Source organism: Vanessa atalanta, chromosome 7, assembly GCF_905147765.1.
Source record: "Vanessa atalanta chromosome 7, ilVanAtal1.2, whole genome shotgun sequence".
Lineage (NCBI taxonomy): Eukaryota > Metazoa > Arthropoda > Insecta > Lepidoptera > Nymphalidae > Vanessa > Vanessa atalanta.
The window spans coordinates 10606907-10619663 of NC_061877.1; the positions used below are offsets into that span (position 1 = coordinate 10606907).

The 12757-nt window shown below is 31.7% G+C and overlaps 1 protein-coding gene across 1 annotated transcript; it reads left to right on the forward strand.

Moving 5' to 3' along the window:
• Window positions 1–752: 752 nt before the first annotated feature.
• Window positions 753–8643, forward strand: LOC125065144 (sorting nexin-4-like). Its single transcript, XM_047672608.1, has 10 exons — window positions 753–925; window positions 1001–1107; window positions 1305–1443; window positions 2842–3019; window positions 3520–3658; window positions 4095–4222; window positions 5082–5244; window positions 5655–5816; window positions 6659–6773; window positions 7540–8643. Exons 1-10 carry the CDS (start codon window positions 848–850, stop codon window positions 7588–7590), a joined length of 1260 nt encoding a protein of 419 aa, XP_047528564.1. The 5' UTR covers window positions 753–847; the 3' UTR covers window positions 7591–8643.
• Window positions 8644–12757: the final 4114 nt, after the last annotated feature.

Consider the following 12757-nt stretch of genomic DNA (forward strand, 5'->3'; position numbering starts at 1 on the left):
AAAAAAAAATAATCAGGAGGAAGCTACATTAGTCTTAAATCATTTATATACCATTATTAGTTACCCGTGCGAAGCCAGGGTAGCGACCCCTTGGCTTTAGTATAGTATCATATAAAGTTGTATAATGTAATAAAATGTAAAACCAACATTTTATTTATTTACTTCGAAATTTATTTTCTTCTTTTTAAATAATTTAAATAAAAGCTTATTACAGACGTATTTTAAACCCCTTATTAAATGCGTGTGAACGATCTTATTACTTTTATTGCTCCACAAGAACTCTATTCTATTTTCTATCTACATTAATTAGATTGCTGTCCCTAATTCAGTCTACCGTGAACTCACTATGCAGCTGATGTTTGCTAATATGATGTTTATCAGAAACTGCCTGATAAATAAGAACTACTCAAAATCTTGAGCATTTCGTATTCTCACTACCAAAGTTATCCCTAATAATACTGAATTCTTGAAATAGTGAAATAAGTCCGTAGAAAAAAAACCTATTTGACATTTCAGGTTGAAACGTGAATGTCAATATTAAATCTAACAAAGATAATAAAGCTTAAAATGTATTTAAAATGAGTAGGTATCAGAGAGTGTTGAGCAAATTTATATTTTTAATGTTATATTTAAATTATCCAATTTTATACGTTTACGGTTTTCTTTTAATTCAATTCAAATGAATTTTCAAATGAAACAACACTACCAGCTGTCAACGAGGATGACAATTAATATGACAAGTGACAGCTAAACTTTCTTATTCTACAGTAATAAACACTTTCAAATATTTTTAAATCATCCTTTTCCATTTTCGTAAAATTCTAAAGTTACATACAGTAAATATAAAATGTCGGCGGAGAGCTCGCCGATTAAATCTTCAAGATCTTTAAACAAGCTTGAAACTGTGGAAGACTTCGAGAGCCAAGTAGTTATTTGTTGTTACTTATGCACCGCCTACTTTTGTCTTAACATTATCATCAATTAATTCTTTACATTTTAGGACACATTGTTAAAACATGTTGACATAACAATTGTGGAATCTGAAAAGCGCGCTAACGGCACCTTGCATGTTCGTGATCACTACACGGTGTATCTTATTGATCTCAAGTAAGACCTAATTTCATTGTTTTCTTAGTATTAAATAAATCTAATCCCTCAGTACTTAATGTATTATTTATTTATAGATTTTTTTCTAAGAATTTCTTATTAGTTCTATAGGTATATGTATATATTTTAATATACTTTGTATTAACGTAAATAAGCACAGACAACGAATTTTTTCAAAATAATATCTGTATTTACAGGGTCACAGATCCGGACTACAAACTTGTCCAGTCTAAAATCAGCACTATTTGGAGGCGTTACACAGAGTTTGAACAAATTCATGACTTTCTACAAGTCACATATCCCCATGTAGTCATTCCACCACTGCCAGAGAAACGGGTATGAATTAATATTAAGAATGAATTGTTAGATTATTGATATTATGATAATCCACTATACATAAAATCAAAAGCATGACATGTGTCATTATATCTAAGTCCAAAGTTACACTAGTTCATTGTATAATAATGATTACAATAAATTTTCATGTAACACAGACATTTTATTTAAGGCTTATAAATTTTACATGTAGCTGAAGTTGGTATATCGTTAGAATGTAGTAACAAACATAAATGAGGAAGACACAAGATATTTAAAATATATGGAATAATATATTTAAATGTGTTAAACTACCTGGTTGATATTAAAATAAAATTAATAATGAATAATATTTTCTATTTTAAAGTTTATAATTTAAAAAAGAGTTTCATTTGTTATTAATATTTAAGCAGTAAAAGCACTAAAATACAAAATCCAAATTCTGTTCATATCTAAAGTGGAATATATTATTCTAATCAGGTATTATTCATATTTTATTATAAGGCATGTTATTTTGTAAGCTAAATATCTTGAATATTTATAAAACTACATATGATTTTTAAAATATCCATCATTTTCTCTGTCATTCTACGAGTCCTACATGAGTCTGAGTCTCACTTATTGAAATATTGATAGATATTTAACTCTTAATAAATGTTTTTTATACAAATTTAAATTAATACTTTCAATTTAAGCTGAATATAATTACTAATTAATTTATGAATAGCCTTGGCTGATGTAATATTGCATTATACAGCCTAATTTTACATATCTATAGTTATATTATAGAGAGCTCAATTTTTTTTGTTTATATGTCCTTATCACAGAGATACGCCCCTGGGTTATCTTTGGAACTAAAAATAAGGGAGAAAGAAAGAGTCGGTATTACATAATTCCTGATTGCTATATAGGGATCAATTGTATATTTTATATCATTATCTATATAAATTTATATTATTAATATATTATTATGAAATTTATATATATTAAATATATATAAATTTCACCATTGCGAAGCCGCTGTGGGTCTTTACTTGAATAATATATTCACACCTGCGACCTCAACAATTCTCCTTTACTTGTCCTGTGTAAATAGCTCAATAACAGCCTAAAAGACCAAATACATAAAACCTAACAGGAAAAATATAACATTATTGATAAGACTGAATTTTAATTACACATTTTACATAGATTATACTAAAAAAATAATGAGTATCTGGATAACCATATAATATACTTGTGTATTTATTTTTAATTAAGGCACAATTATTCGTTAATCAAATAAATGGGCTTGAATTATGACTTTGATTACAAAACATTGCAGTAAATATTACAGCAGAAAAAGTGGTTTTCTTAAAATCAAGTTCACAGCAATTATAAGTTTATTTTGATATGATTATATTTTTTTTGTAATACTAGGTATTGTATGCGTGGCGTAAATCAGACACAACAGACCCAGAATTCATAGAAAGAAGGAGAGCTGGCCTCGAGAACTTCCTCCTGCGTGTGGCTTCACATCCACGCCTTTGCTTTGATGATCAGTTTATTAATTTCTTGCAACAAGAACACGGTTGGAGGGAAACTATAACTGACAGCGGTAAGTGATATTGAGAAACCTTTGTTGTTCATAAATCGAAGTTCATTAAGATCTTTAAAATGCTGGCAGTCTGTATGTCCAACTTCTGAGCTGAAATATTTTGCTTATGAGGAAAAGTTGGGAGTTAATCTTTTGCTGTTCCAATGCAAGTTGATAGAAATATCTTTTATAATTGAGCATAAAACCACTTGATCTGGAATGGACTGGAATGGTGAATATTTCTGTCGATAAATATATTTATGGGAGGTTGTGACCACTTACTATCTGGTTGCCTATTTTATAAAACAAAAGTATAATTTCAAATAAATTAAAACCTTTCTCTTATATATTTATAGTATCATTATATTTTACAAGGAACAATAAAAGAGAAAATCCTCCTTGCATCAGCAATATCAAGGACATTGATAGATCAATGGTAATACCTTCGCAGATACCTAATTGTGTAAAGTTTATCGATAAAAGTAAAAATATGTAACCTAATGTATGTATTCTATTTACAGGATATTTATTACAGGCTGAAAACAAACTAAAGTCACTATCAGTATCAATTAGATTAAAGAAACCAGACCCAGAAATTGAGGGTGTTAAGAACTATGGAAGGCAATTGGAAACTAATTTAGGCAATTTTCTGTATACGAGGTATAATTGTATATTTTTTTAAATATCTTATCAATTATTATCGATTCAGTATCATGATTAATCTTTTTGTCAGATTAATTTAATTTAATACTCTAACACGAAAACTCTTTTATTGTAATTTAATAAAATATTTTTATTCATTATATTTTTATATTTATACAAAAATAAAGCATAAGTGTGCGCGATGCGCTGTCACTCAGGACGCACACTTAGTTCTCTAGTTCACAATCCCTAATAATAAAATATTGATATCTGTCTATTTTGAACGATACAATTATTATTAATAATTTAAATAAACTGAAACATATTTGCATAACATCGCACTAAATAATAATTCACCCTTGATTGAGTTCTTTGACCACCTGTCGGATAATATTTACAAGATATTTGTTTGTTTACTTTTATATTTATATTTCCTACGATTAATTAATTTCAGGTCGAAGATTATAGAAAAAAACTACGCCCTTTGTAAATTACACGCAAATTATGGTAAATTATTCAGTGAATGGAGTGTAATTGAAAAGGATATGGGCGATGGACTGCAAAAAGCAGGCCATTACTTTGGTAAGAAACAGTCTTTGTTTTTTGTTACTTCATCGCAAATAAGCCACTGAACTAATCGTGATGAAATTTTGACATGTAGGTAGGTAGGTCCTTAGACAAAAATTGAGCAAATAACAAACATTCTTACATTCTTTCTGTCCCTACTCACACTTCCGGTTTCGTCTCTAATTCCTAATCCGTTCAAGCTGTCCGATTATGGAACAAAGTACGCGAACATATTATTAGAAAAGCTACCTCTATATGGATATGTATATATATGTTTTTTTAATGTAGTTTTATATAAGTATGTGCATATATTGTTAATTCATTTTTAATTACCGCCTTCATGGTTTTCTGTTTGACCTAAAGGTTGACTGGCAGAGAATGCCTTCAGTCATCAAGTCCGCCTTTTGTCCCATTAACTTTGTGGTGGTCAATAAAGTATTTAAATAAAATAAATAAATAAAGTATCACTTGGTGGTGCGGCTTTGTGCAACCCCGTCTGGGTATGTACTACAAACTCATCAGAGCAACATCTCATCACCCACACATCAAACTGGAATACTTAGTATTGTTGTGTTCCTGTTTGAATGGTTAGTGAGCCAGCGTAACTACAGGGACAGGCACAAATACATGGACATAACACCTTCAGTCCCAAGGTTGGTGGCGGATTGGCGATGTAACAAATGATTAATATTTCTGACAGGGCCAATGTTAAGCGTCTATGTTGTCTATGATACTTACTATCAGGTGGTTAGTATCAGTATCAAGTACACCTACCTATATCATAAAAAAAAAAAACAAAACAAATAAATTAGACGTACAGAATCATGGAGAAAGCTAGTCTTATATTCCTCTAAAATGATATATTTTGTTTTAGATTCAATAGCAGACTCAATAGATTCGGTGGCAGAAGATGAAGAACAATTAGCTGACCAACTTAAGGAGTACCTTTTCTACGCTTCAGCGCTGCAACAGCTGTGTGCGAACCACGAAGCGTTACAGCGGGCGCTCGAGAATGCGCACGACGCCTTAAACAACAGGTGAGATGGAAAATAATTTGTTAGATTTTCAAGGTCATTTTCAAGTTAAGGCCTTCTCGCCTTTCGAGGTGAAGGTTCGCCAATATTGTTTGGTTATTAATTTAGATTAAATTATGTAATTCCATAACAATAACATAAGCAATTTCAATCAAATAAAAAGATAAAACTTTTTTTTAAATTTAAGTAAAGTGTTCTTTATTTAAATTGAAGATAATATGAATGGAACTGATAGTATGAACAGGGTGACATGCATTGCTAGTCAAAGGGTAAGTTAAAAGATTACTAATATACATGAAACTTTTCTTTCATGAAACGACTCTGCCTTCCGATAATATTTGTCCTGAAACATCTGTCAGCTCATCATAGCCATGAGAGCTGAGAGAGTAGCTTCAGTCGTGTGTGCGCCGCAGGCTGGCGGAGCGCACGCGCGCGGCGGCCGGCAAGTCGGGGCTGATGTCGCGCCTGTTCGGCACCACCGACCCCGACATCGTGCGCGACCAGAGCACGCGCGCGCTCGACACCAAGATACACGCCGACCGCGAGGCCATCGACCGCGCCACCAGGGACCTGGAGTGAGTGCACTGCGTACTCGCCTCTCGTGCATATTCATTATGTTGGCTTCACAGTTCTGAGAGTAAAAGGGGTGTCGTGGGACTCCCCTTAGGAACGAACTTGATTTCGCTATTTTTGATGTATAAAATAACAGACACAATAAAATAATTCAAAAACGTTTGAGAATAATTAAGTGATAAAATTGTTATTAAAAATCCCGCGTGAAACAAAAAAATTATTTAAATTAATATCATTTAAAAACCGTATACGATAGAAAGAGACAGAGAGAAAGAGAGGAACTGGTCGACGTGAGGGGCATAATGCTTTGTGACCTTACGTGACGATTTCTGCAGTTTACTGTACACCGCATTAAAGAACTTCGTTCAAAAAATATCACTCAGATATTTAAGCTAAGTCTAATAGTTAATAGGTATTTGGCGTCGTATTTACCTGGAAGACAGCTAACCATAAGTCCGCCTCTTGTAGTGCATAGTAATTAATTGTAAGCATTTTCTGTACTATTTATTAGTGTTGTAAATTAAAGTATAAACATCATATGCTCACATTTGAAAATAGACTGGTATTGGAAAAATAGTCCCAATTCTTATAGTGTATAAGATCCAATATGATGTGTATGAATGGTAAAATGCATTTGAATCAATTTCTAGTATCTTATTAAGTAGGACGGGTCTCTCCGATAATGGTCACATGAGTTGTCTGTTTCAATATTTATGTCAATTAGAAAAAAATATATTAAACTAATATTTTTAGTACACATCGTTCTTGTAACTTTAAAAGGTGTTATGATCATTGAATTTACTAGTGCTAAAATTAAATATTTCCATTTTGTTTATATTTTTAGAGACTTTACAAAAAAAGCAACGGTCGAAATAGAACATTTCCAAAAGCAAAAAGACAAGGATTTGCACGAATCTCTCGTTGGATTCATCACTTTACAAGTGAAAGCTGCAAAGAAGGTAAAAATGTTTTTATTTTTGTTTATTTTGGCATTTTGTTAATTGGCATAATGACAAATGAACAACCTGGCATGGTTAAAAAATATTAAAAATTCCATAATGCGCCAACAACCTTGGTAAGATGTCATGTCTCTTGTTGCTAACATTGGCTCATGTGGGTTGTACCTTCCAAAATGACACAAAGGCCTCTGCAACCATGAGTTTGATACTTTATATTTATTTTGTATGTTAATTGCATTAAGTATATATCTTGTTTGTATTTGAATCTCATATTGCGCCTCATATTAATAGCGAGCTAATTTAAAAGTTATTTATTTAACTCTTTGAAAATGTGTAATTTATACCTTTTAAAAACAGTTAGTAGCATTTATTTAACACAATCGTAAATAAAATAATGATGACTTCAGAGAATAAAAAATCTCCCTTAGTCTTTTGTTGGTTCTTAGATCTGAGGTATTGCTTTACCGAACTGTCAAAACTTAAATGTCAAATTTTGACGATCAATAAGCAAGTTACCAACCCGTATAAGCTTATATTGGTTGGCCACGTGGAGGGGAAGAGCGCCGCCCCGGTGGATAGACACAGTAAAGGTATACAGGATTTAGTGCCCAGGTTTACCTACAAATGGCATAGAATAGGAATGTCTGGAAGAAGGTGGTGCGAAGTGTACAGGAGAGCCACACGTATGGTGGTCACGACCCTCAGTAATAAGGAAACGACTAGGAAGAAGCAAGTGTATAATAATAGATTGTTCTTTTTATTTCAGAATCTTCAAGCGTGGACACAAATCAAAGAATGCCTTCAGAACATGCCTTGAATACTTCACAACACGGGCACACACCAAATTACCTGCTATTTATATGACTAGATAAGGGCATTAACACTTTTATATCACTTTTAATAGATATTCAATTATTATAATAATTTCTTTATAAATGATCCAACACGCGTCACCGAGTGATTGTGAGATATCTTCCATATTTAAGAAATGTCATCAGTTAAATTGAGTGGATATTTGTTTGTACTGACATATGACTCGGTGACGAATGTTTAATCCCTATGTTGGTTTATCTAAAGCTAATAATGAGATAAATTATAGGAGACTATTTAAATACCAATCTGTACTTTTTTAATATACTTTTATCTATAAATTACGAAAAGGTATGAAAATGAAAGGTTTATTAGACTTAGAAGAATACTATTTGGTAAATCATATCACAGCGCCACCTCAATGGTTTCAATTTTTTTTCTATCTTGTCTATGACTAAGAAGTTGTTACCAATGCGATGTTATGAAAGAGCAGGACTTCCGAACAAATACTTTACGAACCTAACCATTCTTGTTGGGTGATAGAGAATGTCAAGAAAAAAGTTAGAGCAGCTATTCCAACGTCAACAAAAAATATATTTGGATAAGTTATTTTAAACAATTTGAAGCTTTGTTTTGTAAAGTAATTAATGTTAGTCTGTGCGCCTTGATATATTGTCAACATTCTGTGCCTATAAATACATAGTATACTGTCCCTTAATTTTGCAACGGAATAAGACATTGTTTGCAAGATTAGGCTTAGCATTTTTCCTATAATTTATCACGAAAGTTAAGGATACCAATTTAATTCCATTTTTATTTGGATATATGTAGATTCAAAAATTAAAAGCTTTGTAAGTAAAGATGGTGCTAGTGAGGTGAGCTGTCAAAATATATAAACGCCATTGGTTGTAAATACAAAATGGCGCTATCATCCACCAATCACAGGCTTACCTTGCTCGTAGCGACATCTGACAGATATTTATTCGCCTGTTCAAACTATTTAGTATACAGTGTACAGTTTAAAAATGTAAATTTTATATTATAAAATTATTTAAATATATGATTTTGTTTTATTTACACTCCTATACTAAGATACCGTAGAAATTTACAAAAAAAAAATGCTTTTCAACAGTTCAATTAAAACTAATATCATGTTGAGTATGCAAATTACAAACATTAAAATATCACGTTAATATTAATTATCTATACTAATATTGTAATGTGAAAGTATTCATCTGTCTGTCTGTTGTTATTTCACGACCAAACCACTGCACCGAATTTGGTTTGAAACAAGCTTGAACTCCAACGAAGGACATAGGCTACTTTTTAATACGTAACACTTGACAACCAAACTCTAAAAGGCGAGGCCGAGGGTGACAACTAGTTACACGCAAATGCGAATGGTAGTTCGTTTGTTTCGCTTTCACGTCTTAATTACCCAACCGATCATCATTAAACACTTACACGTGTATGTAACACGTGTAAGTGCTACAGAAAAGGGCAAAGGGTACCTGACATCTGACCTCTTAGTCTCGATCACGGAAATTAATGCACACTAATGCATGCTAATTTAACATGGAAAGCCGCCTTCGTGAGTAATTTATACTCGAAACAAGATACTGCATTAATTAAAATGTTGATCTGTACTAGGTACATCTCTTTATAATTTCCGTTGCAGTGTTATAACACGTCGCATAATTGGCGTGTAGGTATTCTGTAAGAAGACATACTATACTTACCGCAGAACAAGAACTCTGGGTAGGTACCAGCTACTCTTCAGATATTCTACCGTAAAACAACAGTACTCAGTATTGTGTGTTCTGCTTTAAAGGGTAAGTAATCCAGTGTAACTTCAGGCACAAGGGATATTACATCTAAGTTCCGAAGGTTGGTGGCGCATTGTCAATGTAAGGAATGGTTAATATTTCTTACAGCGTCATTGTCTATGGGTGGTGACCATTTACCATCAGGTGGCCCATATACTCGTATACTATAAAAAAAAAACACGATCGTTAAATATCAGAATGTGATAGACGTCATTGACTATAATAATTATGAAATGTATAGACATATCAATACACGTTGATTTACTTACGTATCAAAATTGCTTAACGTAGGTCTGTTGTCAATATTTCTCGAATGAGATACGAAGTGAATTCTTAGAAAATTATACTACTGTAGGTACTGACACTTTAAATGACTTATTAAATCACACTGTATTATGGTTTGGGGACATTTTAAAATAATTGAATATAAACTTATGATTATATTCAATTTTGATTATAAACAACGCCTTCATAATAATATTTACTTATTTTATTATTATATAATATTTAGATTATTAAGTAATAATAAAAAACTTCACGTGTGTTTTTTTAAAAAATATCATTTTTGAGCTGTACGTACGCGGACATCTCCAAATTGTTTGGATGGAGAATGCAGAGTTTTCTATTTCGAATTTTAAAATATCAATATTATGATAATGATTGCATCATTCAATAAAAAAGATTAAAATAATAATGAGAAAAAACTTAAGATTCTTGGGATTACAGTTAAGACAATCCTTTATAATTTTATTTTCACTCTTCAACTTCTCGGAGGTAATTAGGTATTAGAAAAATCGTTAAAAATTTGGTCATTACTTAGATGAATTACATTTATGTTTTATAATATATTGGTTATTTGTCATAGTATTATGATAAATAACCAAACTATATTTATTAACCTACGGCATATTTATTTGGGGCAAAAATACTTTTATTTTCTACCAATTTCATCACTATATATATTACTTATAACAATATAGTGCATAGAATTTCTAACCATTTTAAATATTTTGATGATAAGTGACAGACATTATTAAATTGAGTAAACAGTTTATATAACATTTAAATCATATTCATCCAATTTTCGATACTGCAGTCGCCGCATCTTCTGGGACACAATAGTCGTTTTTAAATTTATTTTTATTTATTTATAGATTTTCGAAACGCCATCGCCATATTCACAAATTAATGAATAAAAGTAGGAAATAAGTTCTTGTACAGTGTGCTGCACAACTACAGGCGTTTACATTATACATTAACAGCAAAACTAAACACTACACTCCTATTAATATATATAAATCTTTAAAATGATAGCTCTGATATTGGTGTTGCTTTTTATGACCCTCAAACTAATAGTTGTCAACTTAGAGTAGATTCTAAGATATCCGTGATGCGTGCAGAGTTATTAGGCATTTTGGAGGCTTTATCATATATCAGTACAATAGATTGTGATAGATTTGTAATTTTTTCGGATTCCAAAAGTGCTCTCCAACATGTGGCTCGGTCTACCTCGACTTTTCGAGGAGCTCCGATAGCCTATACTATCTTAAGATCTATTCTAAGTTTCTCTCGTCAAAATAAAAAAAGTGATGTTGCAGTGGATTCCTGCTCATATTGGTCTAGAGGATAATGAAAAAGTAGATGTATTCGCAAAAAATGTAGCACGAAATGGTATTTACTACCATTGCCTACCATATCTTACGGAATTATTATATCTAAACAAAAATATTACAAATTTTGGAGAGAGTATTTTGATGAGCGATCGCTGACTAAGGGGATCTGGTACAGAACTATGCAGCCCGGACTACGGAAAAGTCTTTGGTTTGATGAAGCCAATATGAGCAGGTCTTCAATTGTCACAGCTCTTCGACTTCGTTCCGACCACATTCCATTAAATAACTTTGATTTTCTTATGGGTAAAACACCTTCACCTAACTGTAGTGTATGTAATATCATAGAAGACACGTACCATGTAATAATGGAGTGTGCTCGGAATGAGGCTGATAGAATTTCTTTTTTACGCTTAATCAATTATTGCGGGGAGGTGGGGGCATGTAATAGTGTCCTCGCTGACCCTACATTAGAACCAGCGCATGCTTTGTGTAAATTAGTGGATGGTGTTTTTAAGAATCGATGTAATTAATCAATTTGTTAAATTTAATGTTTTGTAAGCACTATGAGGGTGGCATTTTCTTACAGAAAAAAACCCTCTTTAAAATAAATGATAAAAAAAAAACTTTAAAATAAAAATAACAATATGAAATAACTTAAATTACAAAAAATTAAACAGAACTAAACAAATGAAATAAAATAAAAAAAATAATTTGACAGTAATGAAGCAAAGAGGTTGACATTTTTTTAAAGCGATTGCTAAAATGGCTACATACGAGTAGTCAGTCTGTAGTGTCATTAGAAGAAAAAACAAGAGACATTTTTAAATTTATTTATTCATAAATGTATATTAATAAACGAGACATGTTTTAACTCAGTGTAATAAAATTGACAAAAAATATTATTTTCGTACAATTCGTGGGCACGCAGATTAGCAGAATGTACTTATCAATTTATTTATCATGTAACGGATTATGGAATTTCATTTGAGAAAAAGAGATGAATTTGATTCTAATTGTTCATGATATAATTAAGATTTACGGTGATAGCTTTAAATTTTAAATTACTATATTTAAAAGAATGAGGATAATAATATACACTATGAGTACCTACTTTAATTAAAAAAAGCGTATAATAAATTTTTGACAAGCTCTAAAGAGTTTTTATTAGATAACTCGATTTATTTTCTGATATAGAGATGTGGCTTTTCCACGATATTAATTATTTCTATCACACAGCTTTGTATTTCTTTATCGATTTCAGGTATTGATAACCTTTGACCTAAATATAAAAACACCATCAGTATATTAATAATTGTAGTATAGTGACAATACAGTTAATAATAATTACACTATTCATGGTAGTAGGGTGTTTTTGGGTGGGTACCACCCAGTCATCGAGCATTCTACCGCTAAACAGTAATTCTTCTATGTTCCGGTTTGAAGAATGAGGAAGTCAGTGTAACTACAGGCACAAGGTACATAATATTTATATGTTAACTCAGAAGATCGGCGACGTAAGGAATTGTTAATATTTGGGCCACCTGATGGTAAGTGGTCACCCCCGCCCATAGACAATGGCGCTGTACGAAATATTAATCATTCCTTACATCGCCAATGCGCCACCGCCTCATGAATATCGGCTCAGCAGCCACAACAAAAAATGTATTCTACATTTTTTGTTGTGGCTGAAATATTGCAATTTACATGACCTCTAAGGGTTTAAAAATCGAGTCTC

What these genes read in the sequence shown, in the direction of transcription:
- LOC125065144 (XM_047672608.1), top strand. Translation starts at nt 848, where the DNA reads ATGTCGGCGGAGAGCTCGCCGATTAAATCTTCAAGATCTTTAAACAAG. An exon ending in TGGAAGACTTCGAGAGCCAA is followed by an intron (nt 926 to 1,000) that starts GTAGTTATTTGT and finishes TTTACATTTTAG; the next exon opens with GACACATTGTTAAAACATGT. An exon ending in GTGTATCTTATTGATCTCAA is followed by an intron (nt 1,108 to 1,304) that starts GTAAGACCTAAT and finishes CTGTATTTACAG; the next exon opens with GGTCACAGATCCGGACTACA.